The 27,210-nt window shown below is 36.7% G+C and overlaps 1 protein-coding gene across 1 annotated transcript in view; it reads right to left on the reverse strand.

Moving 5' to 3' along the window:
* Positions 1-8,947: 8,947 nt before the first annotated feature.
* The window catches only part of MAPK1 (mitogen-activated protein kinase 1), a 44,465-nt gene continuing 26,202 nt past the window's right edge, over positions 8,948-27,210 (reverse strand). The window contains exons 5-9 of the mRNA XM_026104323.2: positions 26,131-26,245; positions 25,376-25,507; positions 22,955-23,064; positions 21,288-21,415; positions 8,948-18,719 (exon numbers count right to left, since the gene is read on the reverse strand). Coding sequence (XP_025960108.1) covers positions 21,299-21,415; positions 22,955-23,064; positions 25,376-25,507; positions 26,131-26,245 — 474 coding nt within the window. The 3' untranslated portion in view covers positions 8,948-18,719; positions 21,288-21,298. The remainder of the gene's footprint in view (positions 18,720-21,287; positions 21,416-22,954; positions 23,065-25,375; positions 25,508-26,130; positions 26,246-27,210) is intronic.

The raw sequence follows: 27,210 nt of genomic DNA on the forward strand, positions 1-27,210 counted from the left end.
ATTAGAAGGAAGACATATTTTATTAAAGAGCTTGGTCTTTTTCCTAGTGTAGAGATGACTATACAAAGCAAAAAGTGATGTTGACCAAGGAAATGTTATTTGGAGAAAGACAAAAATAAAAGCTTTTATTGTAATTAATGAGTCCAGCATAACTTTGAAGCTGAAACTGATGAAGAGAAAAGCAGTTACAAGAAGAAAACAAATGCTCTGTAACTGTCAGAACACAGGATTGTACATTCTAACTTGACATTGCAGGCAGACCTGACTGACAAATTTCTTCTTAATAACCTTTTGTCTAAAAAGTGTCTAAAAAGATTGACAGAGGGAGCATTCACACAGAAACCTTTCTCTTCCTGCTCACTGGGATTTTTACTATATTAAATTCACTGGCATAGCTGCTAGAGCTGCCTCTGCTGTTTGTCTGCTTATATTGACCCACCTGATTCTGTCATATTAACCCAAATGCCCTATATGCCTCCTTGTTCTTTTTTCTCTCCCCTGTATCTTTCCTCCTTCTTTTCCTCAACTCACTTAATTTCATAAATCCCTGGAAAATACAACTGAGTCCAAAAACTAGCTTAGTTTACAGATTCAGGAAAGAAGCATCACTGATTTTTAATTTTCTTGATCAGAGCTGTAGGAGTTTCATTTATGGGACAGAATGATTTATACATGAATTATATATCCTAACTTCCAAATATTTTTTCTGTCTTTTGCCTTTGCCAGTGCCATCTCAGTAACTGTAAATGAGAAGCGAATAATCCTCTCAAAGCTGCTGATACTGCAGAACGATCCAGTGAGACAAAGTAGCATGTAGTATTTTCTCTCTAACTGGTAAGTTGGGCCTGATATTGTACTGGCTCCATCTTGTGGCTGAACCTGTAAAGAATTTTTGGTAGTAGGTCTGAATCTTAACTTGTTACTGTTACCCTTACAGAAATATTGATAAATAAATGTGTAAACTTCCTTTATAACTTTTAAAACAAATGAGTTGACTGTGTCTGGTAATAGGCAATGGTGAGACCAGTTAAAGGCAAGATTAGTGCAAGCAAGCTTTACCTGTTTCCCTGAATAGCACTATCAGTCATGGTATTTGATTACATCTGTCTTTGTTCCTGATAGAGGAGCCTCAGCTAGGCATAGTGAGAACAAGTATCTGCCAGCACTAGAACTCCAGCCTGCAATGATGTCGCTGCTCAAGACTGAACTTGATGTGGCTAGTAAAGTAACCTGCTGCTTAACTTAACCCCTTAACGGATCTATGCTTATGCTTTGGTAGAAAGTTTAAACAAAATTCTTTATTTTAGCTTCTTCTTTTTGTTTTTGTTTTTTTTTCTTCTCTAGAACACATTTTTTTCAGGTGGCTGTCATTGAATAAAATGTTAACATTTGAACAGAAAAAAAGTAAGCAGATACCTTTCAACCAGCCTGTTGGCCATAAAGCTCTTCCAGCCATCCCTGCACTCTAAGAAGTATATTCAGTAACTGCCCCAGTTGAAATGCTTGACCACCCAAACCATGAGATCAGCACAGGAAAGGACAAAAGGTGCTGCAGAAATTGCAGAAGCTTGCCAATATCCGGAGTCATTGAGCACACAGCTCAGCAAGCCCCCTGTTCATATCCCAATTATGGAAGTTCATATTTTGGAGTATAGCACAACCATGTATTCTCTTCAGACTGCAAAAAGTAAGTTGCTCACTCTTAGCACCTTTCAGTGTTGGCAGCAGGAAGGCAGTGAGCTGACATGGTATGCCAGATTTGCTCTTCTGTTGCATATCAGCATGTATATTATTGGCCAGAGCTTCTAAGGGTCACATTAGAAATTGCATTCATCTGTCTTTAAGACACAGGATTGCCGAGATAAAGAGAATACAATTCATGTTTCCAGAAACTGGTACAGAGTTGGTTGCTGGGTATGTAACAGGACTAGGCTAGCTGTCACACGTATTTTGGCAGTCCTAATATCAAAGACCTATCCCCTGATCCATATGACATGGAAACAAAGTGCCTGTTTCCAAGGAGTAGTAAGATCCCAGCAAAATATGCCTGGCCATCATAGCCTCTCCTACTACGTCACGTACAGGATCCACAATATCCAAAAGCAAGTGACAAAGCAGTCTTACCTCGTAATGTTATTGCCAAGCTGGAGCATATTTTGTATCTAGAATTCTGTTTTATATCCCCTGCAGACATGCTCAAAAATCTCTGAAAACACATACAAGTTTGCAATGATTGGCACATAATGAGTTAATAGTACTGAAGTCTCATTCCTTCTGCTGTACATCATATGCATTGCATAAATCAAATTTGCTCATTGCTGCACTGCAGTTTTATATGGAGAATTCCTTGCAAGATTTTGTACCAAGAAAAAATATTTACATTAATTAAATATGTTGTTTGGTCAGAAGGCACAGAGCACACACCGAACTGTGTACTTTGCAATACATCTACTGAACACTTACTTTGTTCTGCTCTGGTAGTTACATGTTGGTAAACATGTATTCCGAGTCTGACACAGTCACCAGTTGAGCTTGTGGCACAGTGAGGCAGCCCAGGGAAGGAGAGGAGAGAAATGGGGTGACCTGGCTCTTGCAAAGGGAGCGCTATCTTTCTTCTCAACCACAGCACGGTTAACATTTCAGATAACTGGAACAAGGATGAGAGGAAGCTGTAAAAAGCTATCTCATATGTGCTCAAGATAGCAGCATCCAGCGCTAAGCATAGAAGTTACTAGGCATATGTCATGGATGCAATAGCAATTACTTAAAATAAAAGCAGAGGTAATGCTGCTTCATATTCCGCAGTGCCCCTGGGTAGAAGGTTGACTGATAATACAGGGAAGAAATGCAAATATTGCAATGCTATCTCAGTCTCCTGAGTTTTGGAGAGGTTGGTGCTCAGGTGTCTTTTAGCCACACAGTCTGTGGGTCACAATCATCATCATGTTTTTCCGCATCAGCGTATTCAAAAGAAGTATGTGTCAATGTTGGCATATCATACAAAATCAGTGCCAAAGGTCTGCATGCTCTTTACTGCCTTGAAATCCATTTTCTGTCTACTCCACTCCCAGGTATCCTAGCCACATCTCTGTTCGGCCATCCTTTTTTGAAAGCCTTAAAGAATACCCAAATTCCAGTGCCTCATCTCTGTGGCATCTCAAATCTTTAGACTCTCTAAAACGTAAAATCACCAAGGACCTCTTTATGACTCTGTGAGACACGGGACAGGACTGGACCAAACTGGCTGCTCTGGCTGGAGCATAGAAATGCAAGTCATTTAACTCAGATTTAATCAGGGAGGTGGCATCTGCTCTTTTGTCAGCCAAAGAATTATACAGTAGATGGAAAAGCTTTGCACACTGCTCAGAGCATAAAGCAGCACATAAAAACCATTCAAAGCCCCCAGAATAACTGCCAGAACCAACAAGATTGCAGAACATTAGTATCCAGAAACTTCCTACAAGAGACATTTTCTGCCGCTACGAACAAGACTTTGCAGTCCCTTGGACATTATTACAAGCAACAAATCAGGTCATATATACACAGGGATTTGAAAAACACTGCAACAGTTTAGTAAATTTAATTTTTTCCTATAATGAAACCACTATTCTGTTTTCTCTCAATTTTTTTCCAAACCCTCTGCTTTATCTTGAACTTAGCCTTTTAATACTTAATGTCAGTATGTATGAAGAGGGGGAATGGGTATAGCGATAGGAAGAATAGATCGTCCAAAATTTGACAGCCATAGCTAGAATAATAATATCCATTAATATTTATATTAAGGAAGTACCCAGGGATTCACCTTGTATCTGTTCCTCATTCCCCAACATAATGTTGTGCTTTATTTATAGGTAGTTGGATTTGTTTAGACCCACGTTAAAAACTGCAAAGAGGGGAGAACGATCAAATCAATCTCCACCCAAGAAAAATTTCTTTTGACTTAATTGTTTCTACTGCCTTGACCAGTCCTACTGCATACATACTGAGGGTACTTGAGCTGCTTTAAAAAAACCCACAACATAGATCCTCCCCTAACAGTTTCAGTGCCATATTCCTGCCCTACACTGTTGCCAGGCTAGCATTTGATAACCACTGGAAGTATAATTCTAGTGAATTTACATTTTTTTTTGCAGAAAAATGGGTATTATTTTAAATTTTGCTGTTTAATCTTTGTATTCGATGGTCATGCACCAAGATTTTTATTTATATTAATGATAGTCATGGCAACTTTCCACCAGCAGATGGCATGACTACAGGGTCATAATCTAAATAGATTTACTGAAATATGCAGGAGAGCTATTAAGCACACAGGTCTAAGCTATAGTTGTTTTCCCTTTGACAGCTTTTATCTGGATTTTTATAGAGGCAAAGATTCTAGTGAGATACTGAATAAAAAGTATCATTACATACTTACTTGGGCCATTTTTATCTGTTCTTTGAAGACTGTGACCCCATTGCTGAAAAAATTTGACCTGATGGCAAAATTAATAGTGACTGTTACACAAAAAGACTTTCTGTTTCTAGACTATACATTGTCTATCCGTGTGAAATCTAGTTCTGGAAAAGCAGACGAATGAAAGCTTCGCCCATGAGCAAGAACAGCACAAGCTATGGCAGTGCACTTTTCTCTCCTGTGCTCTACCCAGGTACCTGTGTGATGATGCCAGCAGGGGCGGCCTGCACAGCACAGAGAGGGCTTTACTGTTTGCATGCTTGCAGTAGCTAAAAGCTTCATACAGGTGTAAATGACATTCTCACTCAAGAACTTCCAATCAAAACAGAAAAAAAGGATGTTATGAGAGGTAATATCCTGTATAGCATACAGGCCAATGTGACTGATGTACAGGTGAACACAGAAGTGAAAGGTAAAATCCATTCCTAAATTTATGACCTTATCAGTTACTGTATTTCTGAAGATCTGCAAAAATCAGCAGTGTGAAGCATAAGCAAGTAAGAACTAAGGATTTTCATCCTCCTCCTTCCCCTTGAGTAGATCTTCTGCAGTCCAGTGGGAGTCCAGGTCACTGTATTTTCACTGCTGTCTGCCGGTTGGACCAAGTGACCTTCAGAGGTTCCTTCCAGCCTGAACTATTCTATGGTTACCTGTGTTGGCCGGACTAGCATTTGACAAAAGCTAGAATAGAACTGCAAAGAATTGCAGAAAGATCTCATGATACTTAGTGGCTAGGACATAAAAAGGCAAATAAAAGCCTAAGCAGACCTATTCATTAGACCTATTGAATATGAAAATAACACCTCTGAGCCACAAAACTCTACAGATCCAGAAAGTATTCTGGAGAAGTAGAACTATGCTTGCCTTATTCTCCCCGGGCATCCACAGCCAGCCACTGTCCCTACTGGATTGTCCATTCTCTGTGTAAGGCCAGGCATTAATCTGACCCTAGGATAACCTTTAGGCCCTTCCAGTGTAAAGGACTAAAGGAAATTAACTGATTACAGGGGACAACAAATGAAAAAAGGGAAAATTAGGGAGAGGGGATATGAGGTAGAGTACCTCCGACAGTGCCGTTGCTTCCTGAAGGAGACAGGGTACTGGGTTAAGTGAACCCAAGGTTGACTTTGTTGTATTAGGGTTGACCTGATAAACCATACGCCACTGGAAAACCACATCTCCCTCGGTAACATCATTACTGCTGCTAACTACTGAGCCCTGCAAGCTGAGAGCCCCTGGTTTAGTTCTAAGACGCAGGATGTGTGTTTACAGGAGAGCACAAGTTGGGTTTATATATCTGTTTTCCTCAGGCTTTCTAGATATTAGCTAGCTATTCACTGTATAAGTAGGTGCAAAGAGTATACAGATATATTTATTATCCCTGACAGGCCATACAGAGAGTCTGTCATTTTGACTAGTTTATTTGAAAGACTGTTTTGTTCTAAAGACATTCCAGGGCATGGAAGGGTGCACTCAGAAAGAAAAGCAAGTAATTTACTTCCCCTCCTCCAAATACAAGTACAGTTAGCAGGCAAGCGCAAAGCAGGTTCACTGAAATGCACTTACACTTCTTTTCACAGTGAAAATTGCTAGCTGTTCAAGTGATTCATACCTTTAAGTAAAAACAAAAAATATATATGCAGAATTTCAATGCTTTAACACAAAAATGTCATCATGAATCCATTCCCAGTGTAAATGAATGCCAAGGCAATACTTGAATATTATGAATAAGCACATTTAGAGCTGAAATGGACTCTCCTGGTTAATTAATTGCTATCTTTGTTCAAGGAGGTGTGTGGCAGTTTGCAGATAGGAATATTTATACAAGAAATGCCACAATCTTCACTGTTGCTGCCCACCTCTCTACCCACAAAAACTGCCTGGGTTATAATCAGCACCTTCAGACAATCTCTTTTCCACAGAAGGATTTCATTCATTCAAGAGCATTAATTTTATTTGCTTTTGAGACGTTTTGTTTTCTAGTACCTGTTTGTTGATTTTGTCAGCGATTTCATTTAATAGCAATCATGAGCATGACAGCATTTTTTGCTGAAAAAGGTTGCAGTTGTTTTGAGTGTATTTATTTTTTGAACTAAATGTTTAGCTTAATATGCTTACTGTAAATAAACTCAATTACCCCTTCTTAAGGTAAAAGGCTACAAGCTACTGTGTCATAGCTCCTGCTTTGTGAAACAGTTTGTTACATCTTACGTGGAACTGCTTCCACAGAGTAAATATTTGTCTCTTAATTCACTTGAATACCTTAAAAAACAATCAGGCTCCCCCTGATTATATAGAACAGTTGCAAGGAAACAAAGGGAAGAATAAGGCAAAGAATTACAGGAATAGTTGAAAGCTGAGGAGCAGAAATGCTATCACGCCCAGTTTCAAAATCATGAGCCACACTGAGGTCAGTTCTTCCTCCCTGGCTTTACAGGATTGATTTGAATGGAAAGCAATTTTATTAATTATTTAATAACAGCATGAAGGGAAGTTGTAGTCAGAAATAATCCCATGCCTTAAAGCAGCCATTTTCAACAAACTACGTACGACTGGCAGTGTCTGGAGTGGGGTGAGGAAAGAGTCTGGCCCAGCTGTTGGTTGTCCATATCTTGAAGGCAAAGGGCAAATTATTTGTTCTTCACTCGTTTATTTGGCATTACATAAACTCTAAATGTAACTAACATTATTAGCATCACACAGCCAAAAATTTGCATTTTTGGCTCTCCACTTAATTTTAAGAGAGTTCTGACATTTCTTATCTGCTTTTCCCTTCCTGAGCAACTCCAAACTAGATGTTGGGTAACTGCTGCCTGTCACTGGACCTCTGCAGCCCTCCTGAACGCCCTCCCCTCAAATAACCATGCTTGCACTGCAGATCGTTAGGACAATTATTTTAAAAAGTGAATGCATCAAATGCTTGTTAAACCTGAACAACTTTCTAAAACCAAATTCTTCCAAATTAGTCCTGACAGGAGAACAAAAGTAATTTTTCTCAATAGTCACAACATACACAAGGAAGGCAAAAAAACCTATTCTGATTTATACCTCCATCAACCCTATTGTCCAAAACAGAGCAAGCATTACCAAACAGGACTTTGTTAAGGGTTTTTTTGTAATTATTATTATTTCACAAGGGTGTCATTTGCCTAGCATAAAACTCAACTCTGCAATAACTGGTTCTTTAAAAAAAAAAAAAAAAAACACAGAAGCAAAGTAGGTGTGAAATCCGCTTCCAGGTGAACTTAGAGTGGGGGCAGGAGGAAAAAATCTAATCAGTCAGGGACAAAGCATCAACAAGAATAAGCATTCAGTCTGCACTGACAGGAAAAACCATGCAATGGAGTCACGTAGACAGGAAAGTAAAAACAGCAGAGGCTGACTCCGTAGCGTTACCCCAATGAGAGGAATGGCTTTGAGGACCATGCACTGCGAGCAGCCTATTCCCCATCCTCCCCTACGCAGGAATCCCTTTCAAAAAGAGGCCGCTTCCACAGTCTGGATTAGAATGTATTTTTACCAGCATACATAAAGGACAGCTCACTGCAGACTCAGGTAGCTGTGCATGACAAGTCACTTATCTCTGTAACACTGCAAAACTTCAGCCATTTTATTAAAGGATTCCATAGGATTGACTAAAACGTTCTTCCCCCAAAGAAACAGCTTGAAAGCCCTTAAATAGTATCTACTGCTATACCAACCAAGGATAGTCCCTCCACAACACATGCACACAGGAAGACAAATTGTTCTGCAGAGCTTAACATCTGACTGCTAATTAGATCTCCTCAGGACTATTTTCTAGAAGAGAAAGGTGGTATTGTTCATAAACACGTCTCCGTCATCTCCTGACAGTGCCTGCCATACCTTTTCTCCTGCCTACACATCTCTGGAGCCAAATGTACAATATTTGTTGCTCTGTTTCTGACTGCATGCCAACCATGAAGAGAATGCAAGAAAGCAGTGTATCTATGTTTTTTTTTTCTCTCTCCTTTCACTAAAATATGGCACCTTGTGTTCTTTACACAGGTCAAACCTCTTTCACCACTCTCTCAGTTGGATAGGAAATAGACAGTCCTTTGCTAGAGCTGACAGGCTCCAAGGGTAAAATGCTACCACAACAGTTTCCTAATCAACTTCCAACTATAAATGAATTTTAAGTACATTCTCTACTTGCTACACAGAATGCTAGAGATATTTACATAAAATTATATTATTGCTCTACTGACAATCAGTTTGACATAAGTGTTGATTTGCTGTCATCTAGCAAATTATGTTACAAAGTTACTGCTTAGAAATAATTGCTGTCATATAATTGCCTGGAATTTGTTACCAGAGCCAGATTGCTGTGCAGGCTAGTCACAGAAAGGTTTCGTGTAAAAGGCACAGACACAGGCTTTATAATCACTACGTGCAAATTCTAGGTCCTCCAGGAAAGTGCAGTAAGATTTACAGGGAAGGTAATGTCACACATTTACAGAGCAGCACCACAAATAATTTGACCATGTGTTCACAGTAGTTTTATTTACAAGTTACCATAAGACACCTGTAGTACTACAGTCTTTAAAACACCATTAGCAGTAAAATAAGTCACATCTATGACAACTAGGAGGCAGCAGAGAAAAACGTGCATGAAGAATGCAGAAAAGCTATTCAGTTATAAGTTATTTTTCCACAGCTTTTTTGAAAGCAAGGAGGAATACATGCTGAGAGGAGCAAATTCTTCACTCTTGTTATTTTTAGAGCAGTAAAATTTTTGTACAGTGACTCTTTACTGTGGTGAATACTACACACTAGCAGTCAAACACAAGTAGTGGGGAGATAACTATCTTAAACCATGTCCTTTTGAGCACCGGCAAAGGAAAAACAAAGGTTCCCTCTTTTAAAGGAAAGTTATCCAGGGCTGATTCGCTTACAGAGCCAGTAGTGCAAAACTGCTATGGGGGCCAGGAGGTACAGATCTTAAGGACTAGAGAGAGTTCGCATGCATTGCATATTGCCTGTGCGTTCTTATCTAGTCTTGAGATAGAGAGTTGGTGAGGAAAATCAGCTGCAGCGTTCCACCATTCTTTTTAGAGTGCCGGGATCTAATAAGGTAGAGTGTAGTTTAGCAGAATCCCAAAACCAAGCAGGGAAAATAGCCCTTCTGCTCTTATAATCCTTGGCTCTAACGATGCTGGTGTTGAGCCTGGGTCTGTTTTGAAAGGAAAAACATGGAGGAGTGAGTCCGGAGAAACTCTCTAGATTTGGATGTATTCTGATGACAGACTTGGAAGAAAATAAGCTTAATGCAGCATCAGATGCAACCCATCTCTGCTTTCAAAGTACAGCAGCTTCCAGAAAGTAAACAAATATTATTTAGGACTTTTTTTTACCCTCAACAGCTTGAATAGCCTGGGGCAACTGTCAATGCTCACAATCCACACTAGTGAAGACCAACGGAAAGACAACAAAAATAAAAGCTGCACAGTAATAATTACTTCAACTACTAACTACACACAGTATATATTGCTTTTGGTACAATGCCATTTATTGTCACAAGGAGAAAACCAGTGATTAAGTTGAGCAGATGTGAATTATGCAGACCTTTGCTATGCTGCAATAATGGCATATTATCATTAGAGAAAAATCATGAAGTCAGCTATAAAAACAGCCTAATACATTCTCCCAAAATACCAAACTCTACTCTCAAAGCAGAACTTAAAAAATTAAGTTTATCTATAAAAGGATGCTTATGCAATGACTACAGTTTTTCCTAATCCCCACTTTTGGCTAGACTGCTCTGTATATGCTGCATGCTAGAGCAAACACTGAGACAGAACATGTAGCTATAATGACATCAGCAAAATGCACTGAAGTATTTTTGAGTAATTCAGTCTGAAAAATGTTGTGTGTTCCCCCCACGTCCATTTCTCAGTGGCATACCTATTTAGAAAGCCTGCAAATTGAATACATATGTACAAAAACTAACAAACAGGTTTTTAAAAACACTGGAACACCTACAAAATCTGAAATTTGAAGTCTTAAGATGTTTCAATTACAAATAAGGACATTTGTGAATTTTAACACTTCCAGGAATACAGAAAAGGACTTAGGTTTTTTAGTCAAAATTTCCTCATAACTGCTAGCTGCTGAAATTAAAGCTAAGAAAGGCCGGCTGGGGGAAATGTTTGACTAAAAAACCGTACCCTGAATTGTTCAGCTCGCTTGTGATGTAATCATTTCAGTGAATACCAAGCCAAAATTCTGAAAATTAAGCACTTTTGCATTTGCAGTTTTAAGGCAGAAAAACATCTTCCAAACCAGCCATTTAGTCTTGGATATAACAACAAAACTAAAGGCGCATCTCAAATCTTTTAGTAATAAGAGGGTTTTTAAAATTAATTTATTTGGCATTTTCTTACAACTGCATGGGGGGAAGAGAGGAGGTTGCTAGGAAAGCCTGAATTTTGAAAATAGTTTTCAGAAGTCCTGAAGCATGCATTGTGACTAGATGGACTAAAATTTTCCATTGTTATTTCTGGGTTGTGTATTCAAGCGCAGCATTAAGACTGTAAGTTGAAGTTAACAGATCACAGCTCTGTGCAATGCTTTAGTTAGTGCTCTCCCAGGTATTGGAAGGACTGAGTGCAACAGAGGAGCTGTTCTGCACTGCACAAGCTTTCTCACAAGAGCCAGCAGTTGCAGCACAACCAGCAGCCCAGGATTCAGCTGTCTTTAACTCAAGGCCCAGTTCTGTGAAGCATAACTGTGTCCTTGGCTCAGTTTTACAGAAAGAAGGAAAAAAACCCAAAAAACATAGCAAAAAAAATGTTGAGCTGTGAGCATGCAGGTAAGCTATAGCCATGCAAGATAAAGAAAACTGAAAACAAAGAAGTGAAGTCACTGAGTCAGTCGCAGTAATCAAAGGACTCAAAGGAGAAAAATACCAACATGAAAAAGTATAAAACCTTGAGGAAGAGAAGCATTGCTGGAAGATGGCAACTCAGCAAGATTAGTGATGACCCCAACATGAGCAGCGATGGAAGGTTTCCACACCTGACAGATGACCACATGGCCAGCAGAGACTCATCAGGTCTCTGCATCAGGGATGGTGGAGACATGGAGGAGTAATATTTTAGTAGACAAACTGAAACAGTGGGAAGAGACACACAAACTCATCTTTACATCAGGAAGACTCACAAATCAGTTTAGGTTTTAAGTCTCTATCTTTAGATGAAAAAATGCTGGAACTCCAACAGACTACCAAGGTGTTTCTTGCTCTTTTCCAGGAAATCAGAAATGGAAAATGTTTTCAAAGTCCTTTAAAAGTCTTCATGCACACACATAAACTACTTCCGTACTGGGTGAAATGAGCTAGAAGAATCACACACGTTTGTCTGCCACACCAATTAATTCAACAGAAAGGGAAGGAGCTTAAGGAGGAATTTTTTGTTTTGTTTTGTTTTTAAACATACTGAGAAGATGATGAAAGGCTATTCTAAGGAAGTAGCAGGAAGTTTCTATTATTCACAAGGTATTGAAAGAGTTAGAGTCAGAAAGAGAAACATCTGAACCTGGGACTACTGGACTGCAGGATAAGCTCCCGACAGCAACAAAGAAACCCAGTGGAACTGATGGATCGGTGGATCTAATTAATCCAAAGGCTGCTCAGAACTACAGTGGCAGAAGAGTACATGGTTGAACCTGATAAGCTGTCTTCTGGTTTCAGCTGCAGTTGTATACTCAGGTGACACCTTCTATCTAAAGGTTAGAGAAAAAAAATCCCTACTTTTCATGGTTATGTTCCACCTTGCTTTCTCAAACAATTCAAAAAAATTTTTAGCTTCATGCTTCATTTTAGCTTCATGCTTCATTTAGCTTCCTTTCTGTTCCTTATATGTTTTTATATTGCCTTCCCAGAAATTAAGGTAGTTATCAGACAGCATGTTATGCTTACGACAAGAAGAGTCTGAGCACAGCTCACAGTTTTCCTGCTTACCTCTTTAGTAGATTTATATCAGTTTAACAGTATCAGTAAGCCATCATTTATTGTCAGAAATTTCATGAATTCCGTAAGAGAAAGATGTTTGGAACCATGGGAACTTTAGGCTCACTTTGAATAGGAAGAAAAAGAGGAAGACAATTTGTCAGTGGCAAGATATACTGAAAGAACTGGCAGAGTTCTGGAAAACACCTGGAAGGAAAGTCTTAAGCATGAGTCATTTATAAAGGGGAAAGATACAGGATATAGCATTTACAGGACAATCCTCCTATAGAACTTTAACAATTAGCCTTCACATGAACACAGCACGAGTGGGACCACATTTTGGATGTGGATTTAACACTGGCTACCTTGTGCATGTGGCAGAACGCTGGGACCTTGTTCCAAGGACTAACCAAAACCTTCCTACAGGCCAGAGTTCCCACTCTAGAACTCCTCTTAAGCTAACTGAAGAATTTTGCCTGTGGTCAAAAGGCACCTCAGAGCAAGATAACTATCCACAAACATGGCATGTATTAATGTGGTCAAGTTTGTATGTCTTCAAATGTTTTGCTTACAACTTTCTTGTCCAGTGTTACGTATATACAATTTAGTAAAAAGAATAACTGAAAGTTAAGCGTACAGAACAGTTAGAAGCTAGCATCTGTGGTCTGCAGAGAGTACTGCAATCAGAGCTCTACAAAGCTTGATTCCATCAAATACTAATACACTAATATCTACTCAAATAAACATGTTGTATTAAAAAAGTTCCTCACAAGCCTTCATAAGTGGGAGTGTACATCTGAGTGTACCCCTTCCCTCAACTCTGAGGGCTCAACCTTCCAGAGCATCCAGGGGGCTCTAACTGAAACAGCACGGCCCTAACAAACCACATGCCCATGCCCAGACTCCAGTGCCCATCTCCACAGTTTTTGACTCCAGGAGTTTAAGATTGCCCATTACACTTTAAGCTTACAGACAGAAAGGACCAGTGTCTGATTCTGGTGGAATGCAGGAAAGATGCACGATATCTCAACTAAACCTACTTAGATGAGCATTACAAGAGTGTCAAGTCAATCATCAGCTTGTCAAAACCTCAGTGGAGACAAGTTGCAGTTTAGCTATACCTTAAAGTAATTCACTGAAGTGCAAATTATTGTAGACGCAGGGTTCTGCTAGATGGAACAAAGAAAATGAGAGGCAGCTACCGTCAGTGACAAAGAAAGAGCATGTATAAACCTACCTATGACAAAGTGAAATTCTACAATATTCTGGAAGGTGGGGGGAAACATTCTGGTGCGAAAGCCAGGCAGAATATGAAGTGAAGAACTTTAAAAAGCCACTTTTCAGAGAGCTGTTACACATCTGCCAGTTACTGCTAAACTTTCCTTAGTTTCAGGTCACATTTTCTGTTTTCACATTAATTAGAGAAGTTTCTAGCTGCTATTATCCAAGTAAACTTTTTTGAGCTCAGTTCTTCGGCACAGTGACTTTAGGGTAACAAATCATAAAACAAACAAAAAAAAACCAAACAAACAAACAAAAAAAAAACCCAACCAACCAAAAAACCCCCCAGCAATGTAAGCTTACTTTCATTGCTCCCAGAAATGCTTCAAACCTTGGCCCAAGGTGAACCTTTTTGTGGAACATGAAAACATTTGGTCTTTAAGGATTGCTCAAGTAATTTTTTTTTAAGATTTTCTGGGAACAGGGCTAAAGCTACAGTTATATGAATGCCAATATAAAGAATGTCAAGAGAGTCTGTGAATCATCAGATACACTGAAAACCATTTGCATTACTCTGCGTGCTCAACAGTTCAAAATGCTGATGACTTCTTAACTTTCTTGCTATGAAGATATAATATTTTTGCCTGTCTATAAGGAAACTTTACCTATAATTTTTCGGATGGCTTCCCCCTTTCTAATTTCCAGCTGGCATCTCATATACTGGAATAAACATACTGGTGTATTTAAGAATATTAATGTAGGCTGCTCACTACTGCAGGGTTCAAGTGATATTCATTTTTTAGATCAATTAATGGAATACACATCAGCGTATTTATGGTTTTTAGAACAGCATTTCATTTTAAAGCAAAATTCCAGTCATTCTATATATGCACAGTACTATGCTGATTTGGTAATACAGGGACACAATTTAATGATTTTCTTTGCATTTGTTTTTACAAGATTCAGATGCCAAAAACAAAACAGAACATTAAGTTACCTGATTTAAAAAAGAAAATCACATACGTTTACAACATCAAAAGAATAAGACGAAATATAAACCTTTGCTACTTACAATTGTTCTATACAGATTAACCAAATCACAAATCTGTCACGATATAAACGTTTAATTGTTACAATGAATAAGAACATACAGAAAATGTTTTTGTTTTTTTGTTTTTGTCTTTTTTGGTTTTTTTGTTTTTTTGTTTTTTTATAAAATCTTCCTTTGCTTTCTTATTTTAAACTTACCATTAACTAGATTAGCTATGCAAGACTTCTGGGGTACATGACTAAGAAGGCACCAACAGTACAAAGCAAAGACAAAGCAGTTTGAGTATTTTAAGAGTGCTCTACACTGATACAACACAAGAAAAGGCAACAATAGTAAGTAAACCAGCTGCAACCTTTAGAAATTTGTTCTAGATTTACAAAGTAGTCCAACTTTTATATTTCCTCCAATGCTTCACTTAGTTTGATCACAGCACATGCTACAAAAATCATTGTAAGCTTCACTTTACTAATGTGCACTTTTCACTAATTTAGTGTCTTGATTTCAATTGTCAACTAAAACATTTTAAAGCACAAATGTATTTAAAACTTAGTAAAAGGATTGTTTGGACTTTTTTTTGTTTAAATCACTGCATTTACAAAAATATTTCCCCTAAAATATGGGATTGCTTGAAGACATTGCTGTACAAATATAAAAGTACTATGCAAGGGACCAAGTTCATGTGTATACTGTGAGTATGTATAGACCTATATTTATACCATATCACTGTGCTGTAACAACACAATAAATTTATCAATAACCAAGGACTATATAAACTATGCTAACGTAAGCAAATATATATTAATAAAGTTTAAATCTATAGTACAGTTGCTCAGCAAACAATTTTGACATGGTATAAATATATCATAGCATATTACAGTGGGCAGCAACAACAGGTTTTTCTTTTTTCTGTTCTGTAAGGAAAACCATGCTAAACTCCTTGGGTTTCACTTGGCCACTGCTCAGTTGTGTAATCACCTGCTACTCCCGAAAGCTCATAGTGTACCACACCGCTTAGCTCATGCAGTGTGTTGTACACTTCAAATTTTTTACGTGTAATATCGATGAGGAAGATTCTGGTGACAGTCAGGATAGCAGAATAAGATAATTTGCCAAAGCAGCCATGAGAATTTTATATGTTTGCATATTTTTCTTCAACTATAATGTTGGAATGTTTTTGACAGTCAACTGTTTACATTCCTTATTCCCAAAACATCTTTACCATGAAATATGCATGTCACTTCATTTGAGTTTCAGTTCTCTGCTCTACAAATATAGACTAGATAAAGAAATGTAAAATTAGGAAATAACTGACATAACACAGTGTTATTATAGGCACCTTCTTTTAAATTATTTTCCAAATCTGACAAAAAAAAGATCATGCTTCTGCACTTAATGCCACAACAAATTCAACTAAACAATGCTTACTGAATTCAGTAAAAGACTGATGAATGTAATTACTGATACAGATGGATGCCAATTTGATTCAGCAATAATAATAATGGCTAAGGAAGAAAGCCCCAAAGCACCAGATGTTAGGTAAAGCAAACCCTTGGCTCCTCATTCCAAGGGAGAGAATTTAAGGGTAAGTCCATACCTCCCCAAAAATCCACAATTAAAGAAAGTATTAAAAATGAATGGGGAAAGTGAAAGATGAATTAAGCTGCCAAAGTTCTTCCTTAATAAATTAAAATTGAGGTGTCACGAGCTAATTTTTCAGTAACAGTCATCTTTCCAACCACGCCAAATTTATTCCTGTAGTCACAATGATCATACAAGTAGCAGAGATTCTAGAAACAGTTCAACTTTTGAAAACTGAGTGAGAAAAGCATTTTGGTAAAGATGTGTAGAAATGTCAAGAGAAACTTCTACACTAGTATCAACAGTCAAGTGCATATTTCTATAGAAATGTTTTTAGCATAGGTTCCATACTACAATTCAATGATCATTGTGCAGTGTCCTGACAATGCTCCTAATATGTTCTACGCAACAGAGATTTATGTACCACAGGAACTTCCTAATAGAAAATGCCCTTTAAAGATGAACCCTTGCTTATTAAAAATTAATTTTGGCAGACTAACACTTAAACTATAATAAAAGAAAAGTTTTGAAATGGAATCTTGTAAGCACCCTTATCTATTGAAGTCTAAGTTAATGGCTTTCTAGATTTCTTGGAAAAGCAGACTAAGTGGTATGAGGAAGCCTGGAGTTATTAACCAGCAAGCATCCTTGTATACTACAGTAGCAATTGAACCTGATTTCCATTCAAACACATTACCCAAGAGGAAACCAAAAACTAATTCTTAATGTTAATGTGAAGATATAAGATTTAAATTTATTTCCAGGAATTACAAGTGCATTTTGTTCATATTAGCAAGCAGTCTTTATACAATCCATTCTTCACTGCTGCCAAAATAAAATGAGAAAAAGACAGCAGAGATATGAAAAGCTAAAAATAGATCTATTTTCCTAAGTTATTTGTTGAATAGCATTTCAGTTGAACACAACTCAGAGGTAACAATAGATTTTTTTTTCTCAATCATAGGCATGTGGCACTTAGACAATCATCTTTGCACAGAAAGCTTTAACAGTCATGCGAGGGCACAGTAATTATTTTAAACAAGGCAAATTTTTCACCACAGAGAGCAGTGGGGAAAGAAAAGGAGGCACTGCACTGGAACATAACACCTAGTAAACTCCACATTATACAATTTCAGTAACAAATACTTGAAAAGATCATTAAAAGGTATACAATTTTAAACATTATTTAGTGCTAGCTTTGTTTGGTTGTCCTAACTCAGCATTATCAGAAAAATTTGATAGTACTTGACAACAGAACAGTACTTCATGTCACGAGCTCATGGAGGCTGGATTACAAATCACCATAGTGTAGGTTGCAAGAAATGAACTTGAGATGCTGACATGCTGTAGGAGCAAAAGTAAATTCAAACTTTCTCATTTAAAGATGCAGTGTTCCTCTCTGCATGTACTCTGAATGTCAGTGATTAGATTAAAATATAAAAACTATCATCCTCATTTGAAGCATTTCATTGGTATGCAGTATCTAGACTGAGTTTATTAACATCATATATTGGTTTCTCGCTTACCACCACATATGGATGCCTTCCACAGAGAAAAGCATTCACCATTAGGTCATCATGCCATTATGTCTTTGTTAATCTTCCACCACACAGTGAATAAATACAAGTTGGCGAGCTGCCACTCATTCTCTTCGCACAAGTCTTATAAACACTACTACATGGTATGAACTTTGGAAGTACTACACCCCCAACATGGTTAAACTTTAAATGATCTCTTTTCGAAAAGGCAGGGAGAAAAGGTACAAATTTTGTGTACACATGGAATAATGTTTCTTAGATGAATTCAATTAAGTTGGGTTCCCATGTGGCTATTTCACTGTATAGAATACCTGTTTATACAGCACAGGACACCCAAACAAGTGCATAAGCAAGATTAACATGAACACAACTTATGCTGTAATCCATAGCATAATGGTATAAATTCCATTGGATGCTAACCATTTCTATTTAAAAAGGAAGTGCAAAAAAATCTGGGATGTCACTGACTTAAAGTGCCCTGAATAGTAGCTTTTCTAAAAAAAATGCCAGCGACTTCAGTAAAGTCAGAAAAAAAAACATAGTTCACGGTGTAAACTTCTTAAAGGTTAATGAATTTTCTTCTTGGTTATTGATCCAGGAGTGAAAGGAACCACTGCATCTTTCAAACCAGAAAGCAAGCAGTTAAAATACGGCCAGCAGTAGGTGCACTTACAGTACAGTACTGCAACAGGTCAACAATGGGCATTACGCATAGGAGTGTCAATTACAATTCTTCAGGCTTAAAAGATTCATTGAAAGCATGAAAAGCCAAAACTACCAGAAACTGCCCTCCTGAATGGCTCAAAGGAGTTAGTGGATAAGCTGAGAGAGGCCACAAGACATGACCAACAATAAAGAACTGGGAAGAGGAACAGCAATGTTTGAGCATGCCCAGTCCTTTAAGTCCTTGTCCTACAAAAAAGAGCAGAGACATATTTCAGTAAAGGAAATGTTAACACTGCCTTTGAAAACAAACACTCCTTCCTATCTCTATGCTTTATATACACTATGTTTACCGTAAGTTACAGAGAACAGTACTAATACATTTGTTAGAAGAAAAAAAAAAAAAAAAAAAAAAAAAAAAAAAAAAAGAAATCAAATCACTGAGAAGCTCCTTAGCCTAAAAAGTGGCCAGAGCACCAAACATTCAGAAATGTCAACTTTGTTATCCACGCGGGATATACACCACAGGACACAGGCCATTCCTTGTATAAATCCTCTTAAAGTCTCCAGTGACAAAAACCAAAAATAGTTATAAACCTGGCTACTAAACAGGAAGAAGTTTCTACCTTCCACCAAATAAATTAAGTACATTATCTGGTGGTCTGAAGAATCAGTTATCTTCACACAGCTTTTCATCTCCAAAAACTACAGTCAGATGATGTCAAATTTTGAATCTCAAGAAATAACCAACTAGAAAAGCTAGCTGATAAGTATGGGGGAAGGGGTGGAAATAGAAACCCACAGGAAGAGAATGTTATTGTGCATTTTAAACCAACTGCTGGTGACTGGCCTTCACTGTAACGTTAATTACTTATGTTTAAACGGAACAGCTAATAACTCTAACCACAAATGACTTGTACAAATTATCAGCACAGCATTATTAAGCTAAGTAAAAATAGCTAAATTTCAGTATCATGTCAGCCAAATCAATTCTTCATAGAGGCATTTAAAGGTAACATTTTTAGCAGGTCAGAAATTTCCCTTAGCATTGGGTCATTGATATCTTTATCCCTAATCCCTTTATCCCTTAATCCCTAATACAACCTAGTAAGTATGGACTGGGCAAAGAAGCAGGTAGGAGAGATCGTAACCTGGGATTTACCACAATGTTAGCTCTTCGCTCTCCTTCCTGGATGCTATGGCCTATTGACAAGGGGCTTCAACTTCTTTCTGTAAGTTGCATCATTTTCTTCCAAGAGCATATATGTACTGCCAGTGCTTCTTAAGCAGAACTGACATTAGAAAGCACGGCAGGGAAATAAGCACCATGCATCTTACTGTGTCCCAGGTCTAATTCTATTGTCAAAGGCCAACTAATAAGAACAGCCAGATGTGTTAACCTCAGATTCACCTGAAGTTTAATTATTAAAATAGTTTCAAGTGTTAGCTAGTAGGTTGAACAAACAAAATACATTATTTCTAAAACTCAAAATAACTTCACCTGTAAACTTCTATACATTTGAATAACAATGCTAGTGACAAGACATGTTACCATATTTAAGTAAAAACTGTAGTTCCAAAAGTTTCCTCAACTGTTTTTTCCCCCCCATAATATTAAATAAAAGGAACTGGGGGTAAAAGCAATCTAGAAACTCAAATCTCATTTTCAGTGCCAAAAAAACATCAGCTGTAGCAAAGCAACAAAGCTTCCATAACTGCTGCCTCAGCCATGGATCTCCTGCAGTGAGGAAGTTCACAGATTCAAAATTTAGCCTTTCTGCTGAAACTGCCAACAAGAGATGGCACTTGTAGAACACTGCTGTTGACTGAGAATAGCACAGAAACTATTTTTAAGACCATAACCTAGGCAACCTAGATTAGGCTGTCTTCTTCAATTAGTTTTTCTTTTCCAGTCACAAAACTTAAAGATACTTTAAAATACTGGTGTCACAGAAGTTTCACAAGTTCATAAGTATCACAAAAATTATTCACAGCGATATCTGACTAACTTTGTTCAAAACTACTGAGACTTGCAAGGCTTGCAGTATATGAAGACCAGTTAAGTTTATCTGTCGTATATATTCTATTGACAAACGTAAGCTATAAAGATGTACTTAAATATTCTTTCCTTATTCTTTGAGTTACAGATATTTAATTGATTTATAAAAGAATTACCAAGAGACGCTGAAAATCAGTCAGTGCATTTTAAGTTAAGGGAGTTTAAATCTTCAGAAGCTTAGCAAGCTTAATCAAAACTTATGAATACTTAGATGACTATCATTATATGCTTATACAACTATTTCAGAAGTACTTTAAATTGAAGCTTTTTACTGTTTTATTTTTCTATTTAAATAAATTCCAAAGAGATTTCCCCTCTGTACATTACATTTAAGGGAGTATTTTTAAAACAAGCATTTGAAGCCATACAACAAAAGATTCTATAATATTTTATATGAATATATTTATCCTCTTAAAAAGTCTTTTGAATAATATTTGCATTTCAAGGTGTTTCAAGCTTTTATTCTGAGAGATAATATTTAAATGCAGCTGTCATTTCTTAAATGTAATCTAAAAATCTAGGTAAACATTTCAAAGAGTTGCCTGGATTCCCTATAGACACTTTAATATTGCAGAGAAAATTAAACTGATTTCTTCAATAACAGAATAGGACAGGTCAAATTAATACACATAACTAGCTACGAAAGGACTGCTTTACTCTATCAAGAAAAATGGTAAGATATATTTCACTAGTGGCAACCACAAAGTTGCAAATTTCTTCCCCTCAACTAAATGGTTTCCTTATTCTTGTGACTTTACCTATGCACAATTTAAGATCGATATCCTGGCTGGAATCTAGCAGTTTCCTCAAAAATCAGTTCTTTCAGCTTTTCCTTCGGCAAGTCATCCAACTCCATGTCAAACTTGAAGGGTGCTTCAGCTACAGGCTTAATAATATAAAAAACACATTAGTACTTTTCCTAATACTACTGTATTCTTGAATTTCATGTAGTCCATGTATGAAAAAAAATCTGAAAAAGAACGTACACCATAAATAATCTATTACTGTACAGTCTTCAGGAAACAGCCCATTCTGTTAATCACTTTTGTGCTTTGTATAATAGTTTACCAAATTTTAAATTGATCTGCAGTAAATAGATACTCAAACCTAAAAAGCAAATTAAAATATTTGCTTAAACAGAGGCTCATAACATAGTAACTACCTGAAGAAAAATAATCTGAAACATTTTAATTCCTCATAATAATTTTTCTGTCCCAGAAGTCAAACTAACTTATTTCCTTCTCCTCTACTTTTGCACTAAAGTAATCTGAAATCTCATCAGCATTACACTAAACTACAGCAAATTCAGCTTTTTTAGTTTTCTTTTTTAATGGATAATCTGATGGCAAGCTCAGTTATTTTCCTCCCTTATCTCAGCCATTATAAAACAAAATCACAGTGCATTAAGAAGTCTGATTTTCAGGAGAGTATTCCTTAGCATCTACTCATTTTGCATTATGCCTCCAAAATGCAGTACTATAACAAGAAATGCAAAATAAAAACAGAATGTCAATTTCAAGTTGGGAGTAAAGTCAAACAGATTTTGTGGTTTGATTATTTCAAAGAATGCATATTTAAACTACCGTTAGATATCTCTAAATACAAGCGAGCCTTTCTAATTTGGAAGAAAACTAAGACTGCAAAACAGACATTATCAAGTAAAATCTAGCAATTAACCTGTTCATTGTCAAAGAACAAAACAAAACAAACCCACACATTCAGAATCCCATTGCTTTTATATTTTTGTAGTCTTAACAAGGAACAGGTACAGATGTTCCCTTAAAAGGGTAGTAATACAGTTAACTCGTAAGCACTTGACTAAATGACGACACCTTGAAGTCTGTTTTTCCTAAATCTATGCTGTAAAACCTGCTGAATACAAATTACGGTTTAGAAGGAACTTTGTAACAAATCTGTGGCTACCTTCTTGGTAGTGTATTAATCTGTGTACTCATTGGCATAAATCTATTTAAAAGATACATAGCAAAGTATAAAGTTTCTTATGAAAAATTAATACTATAAAATTTCTTGAAAGATACCTAAAAAGAAACAGCACAAATTTCAAATATATAGAGCACCTGCAGTTCTTCTTTAACTTCTTACTCTCAAGTTGGAACACTTCATTACACATAATTTTTATACATAACAATGTATTATTTGGTATTTTATCAAGAGCCAGATTAGCGTTCTGGATTTCCATAGGGAACCAGAAAGCAAATACTGTCTCATGTAGTTATGGTGATGACACACAAACACATGCTATGTGAACACATTTCTAAAGATTTTAAGTTGATTTTTATACTTCATTCTTAATATATTTAACTGCATGACAACAGTAAAAATATTGCCCTTAAGCTAACGAGGAAAATAACCTTTCTGTTACATCATTTAATCTATAACATATACATTCTAATGGTGTCTTTACCTCATCACTTGGATCATAATACTGCTCCAGATATGGATGGGCTAAAGCTTGCTCCACTTCAATTCGCTTATGAGGATTAAAGGTCAACATTTTATCCAACAAATCAAGTGCTAAGAGGAAAAAAGTAAACAAGATTTCAATATATGCTCCAAATTGCAATGTGCAAAAAAAAGTTATAATCACTGGTATTACATAGAAAAGACACACTCATAGAAAAGACACACTACCCTAATTTTTGTGCTAATTTCAATTTAAGACTTCCTTAAGTCTTTGCAGTTCCTCAGCTGTAGTAGCAGTAATAGAAGCAGCAGAATGCTTCCTGTAACTTGGGCAGAGTATCTTCCTCTGCCCATCATATCAGCATTCCTTGGTTAGTTTCCTTTAGCAAGATTTAGTATGTTTTAAGAACATGTCTAAAAAAAAAGTATAGCCTTTCAAAGGGTCTTCAGTGTCAGAATGAACACCAAGGGAAAAGATGCATAGAACCTTATCTTTGGTGCAATCTGATTTCATTACAGCAGAAACTGGACAGACTGGGTTTCTTTACGCAAATAGGTGCTCTGGACTTTTGGGAAAAAAAAAATCCAAAACATGACAGATCTTTTCTAAAGTGAAGGAGTTCTCAAGAATATATTCCTCTTCCAGAAGTACAAGAATGTGAATTAATAAAGCTGATGGCAGCTCCAACTACCTGCTTCAATGTGTAATGATGAAAACCTCATCCAGAACTCTTTACTAGCACTGCAGAAGATATTCTCCAGCTAAGATGCAATCATGTTAATATGAAAGAGATTTAGGCAAAATCTGTTGAAGACAACTACATGAAGACTCCACAGAGAACTTTAAGATCCGGTAAGACAGAGAGTGAGGTTTGATCAAGTTCCGAACAAATATTACAAGTTAAAGTTACTGCAACTCTTCAGCTGCTCTGATTGTGAGAGATTTTCATTTCCAGGAAAAGGAAAAAAAAAAGAAAAAGAAAGGATTTTAGTAGTAAGAAATCTAAGCATATTTGCAGTATCATGAGTTCTACTCCCTTTCTTCTCCTCAACACATGATTTACAATACAGAACTTAAATACAGGTTCTCATTGCACCAAAGTAGTTGTAGTTTTGCATCAGGATAAGATGCCTGGATGGATACAAAGCATTTCAGAAGGTAAGAGACAAAAAATTACCATTGCATTTAAAGGCAGTTTTAAAAAGCCCCAAACTTACACTACACAACAATTAACATTAAATATCTTTATACAGTTTTCTCAACACTGAAAACTTGCATGTTGACACCATGCTAAAGCATGCTGTGCACAGTGCTTTTCATTGAAATGTTGGCAAGCAGTTTCTTGAAACACTGCTCTGTCAAAGCTAGTCTGAAGACTTAGGTGAAAAGGTGTTACAGAAGTCATACAAACTGTATGTTCCCCTAGCAGCTAAGCACATCAGCATTGCTACAATTTGAGCTGTCAAAAGCCCACAGTAGAAGATTCTCACAGTGATGAGCACCATTATAAAAGCTGAATAAATCACTGCTGTCTGAAGAAGTAAGATCTCTCAATGATAAGAATAATCAGCTCTACAGAATTCCTTGTGCAGAAATCAGCTTTTGTGTGGTAGTTCAGTACCTGATCATATTCACCAAGAGTAAATTATCATATCAGTTCAAAAGCTTTCTATGTGACTTATGAATTGTGTCAGAGCAGGTAGAAGAGCCCTGTACTGTGAATACAGCAACTCTTAAACTGTATGAAGTAGAATTCAAAAGGCAAGTTAATAGTTGCATAGCAAAACAAAATATATCTAACCTTTAACAAGGCATTGCAAAGAAAGATAATTCTTACACTCCTTGCTTTTACAACTTTAGTTCCAATTATCAAAACTGGAATCTTTTTAAGACATTAGAATTAAGCATTTTGTACTGCTTAAGTATCTGCATTTTGAAGGACGTTATCATATCTGATATAGAGCCGACACACAGACTATACAAGCTATACAAAGTGAGTTTGGAATTAAGAAGCCATCTTACTCCTGTTTCCAGAAATTGGGTTCAGAATTTGTTTGATAGCTGTGTCAAAATCCAGTCCCAACATTCAGCACTTGATAATGTATCATTCTTTTGAAGATGATAGCAAAAGTTAGAATTTCCATGTTTTACATGGAAGATAAAGCTCAAAACACCACAACATGAAATTCTAGATTGTTATTAAAATTTGTTTAAAAAGAGATAAGCTGGTAAAACAGTTTCATGCTGTTTCATATTTTCATATTGGATTTATACAGCTGTTTTAAGGAGCCTGGATATTTTATTTCCACCATAAATAATGGTAAATGCTTAAGGTGGCTTTAAAAATGCCATCCTGCTATTACTTTTAGTGCTCACTTCCATTTTTGAAAATCCAACACAATGTAATAGAACATAAAATACCTTTGGGGTCAGCATTTGGAAACAGCCTGTTCCATGGTACCTTATTTTTGTGTGGTAGGGAAAGTAAGTAGTTTCTGGCCTTTAAATTTATTATACAATTCAAATCTTCTTGGGAAGGGGATCCAAGTATACCTTTAAAAAAAAGAATTACAAACGGTGCTGCATTCCTATGAAAAGTACATTAAAATAGTCACATCACATCTTATAAGACTCAATATTAAAACTACCAGGAAGGAGATTACATCCTAAATGTTTTAGGATTACAGAATCTCTTAGGAATTTTTAGAAACATTTACTAAAAATGGTCAAGTTAAATACATTTGTCTGCTTACCAGAAAAATTAAGTTTTCCTAATTATCAGTACTCCATTTAAAAGGTCTCAGGGCTATAATTTTCTAACTTTTAGAAATACAAAAGCAAATAAATTAACTTGGATCTATTTGTGTATGTAAGCTTTTTTACATCTCTTCTGATGTAGTAAATATACTGGTAGGTATCTTCTATCTTCCCCTCAAATCAATGATTTATCACAGAAATCACTACAGACACTAGACAAATAACTACAAGGAACAGATAATGCACCTACAGATCCATATGTATATATTCTTAAAGCTATTACATATACACATAATAGCATAAAAGAAAGGACATAAGACCAAACAAGAGAAAGAAACAGGTGACCAAGACGAGCCTAGCTGGTAGAGATGGAGAGAGAGCAGATGGACATGGAAATGCTATGTTTATATTAAGCTTACCAAGGATATGGTTAAGTTGGTCAAGGTAGTGTTTTCCTGGAAAGATAGGCCTGTTAGAGAGCATCTCTGCCAGAATACAGCCTACTGACCAGATGTCAATAGACTTTGTATAACCCTGCAAGTAAAAGGAAAAAACACTTTTGTTCAAAGATATTTTTGCATAACTGCAGTAACATGTTACTTTACTAAATTCTGAAAGTGCACTTGTGTAATTCATTTTTCAAGATTAGACGAGTCATGCTTACTCATGCTGTTTAATTCTTCTGGTACAGTAAGGAATAATTAAGAACTGTGTATCAAAAACACTACTTAGAATTGGTAACAAGAGCTGAAATATGCAATATGTGCTGTTCCAAAAGGATTCTCTTAAGTTTAGCTACACCAACTTAGCAATACCAAATTCCATTTTTGCAAGGCTCCCTAATTTTATAGTCAATTTACACTGGCAAATTTCGGAAACAAGCTAATCCCTTATATTCTTATTAATTCTACAGTTCCTAACAGTATGTTAAATACACATGTGTGTGCCATGAAAAGATGCAGTCCTCCTTCCTAAGAGTATAGGATCTAAATATGACACGAGACATAAGTAAGAAGCCTTCATCATCAGAAGGATGGAAGAATAAAACAGATTGTTGGTTCATTAGTTTATAAAACACAACAGGTAAGTAGTCAAGATGATGTGAGAAGGCTAACAGTAGGAAACAAGATCTACGTGATATAACAAGAATGGAACAAATTACGTTATTTTCATGCATATAACCTGTGTTATCTGTAAGAGGAGCCTTGGATTCAGCAGTAGTTACCCTCGTGCCTGGGTAATACAAGGGCAAGTTTACTTCAAGAGTCCTTGCCCCAAGAGCTCCCTTGCCTCATTCTCCCATAGCCTGCTGTCCACTACTCTCCTCCTATGAGCAGGAAACTTCCAGCAAAAGAGAGTGACTTTGCTGAACCCACAGTCACCTCAGCACCAGCTTCTCATGATGTGATTACCTGACTGTTTTCAAAGCACTGTAATTCTAAAAGGAATCAGGTTATAGGCCTGGAACATAGTAATTTCACCACTTCTGAAGAAACATA

This window comes from Dromaius novaehollandiae, chromosome 17 (genome assembly GCF_036370855.1).
Source record: "Dromaius novaehollandiae isolate bDroNov1 chromosome 17, bDroNov1.hap1, whole genome shotgun sequence".
Lineage (NCBI taxonomy): Eukaryota > Metazoa > Chordata > Aves > Casuariiformes > Dromaiidae > Dromaius > Dromaius novaehollandiae.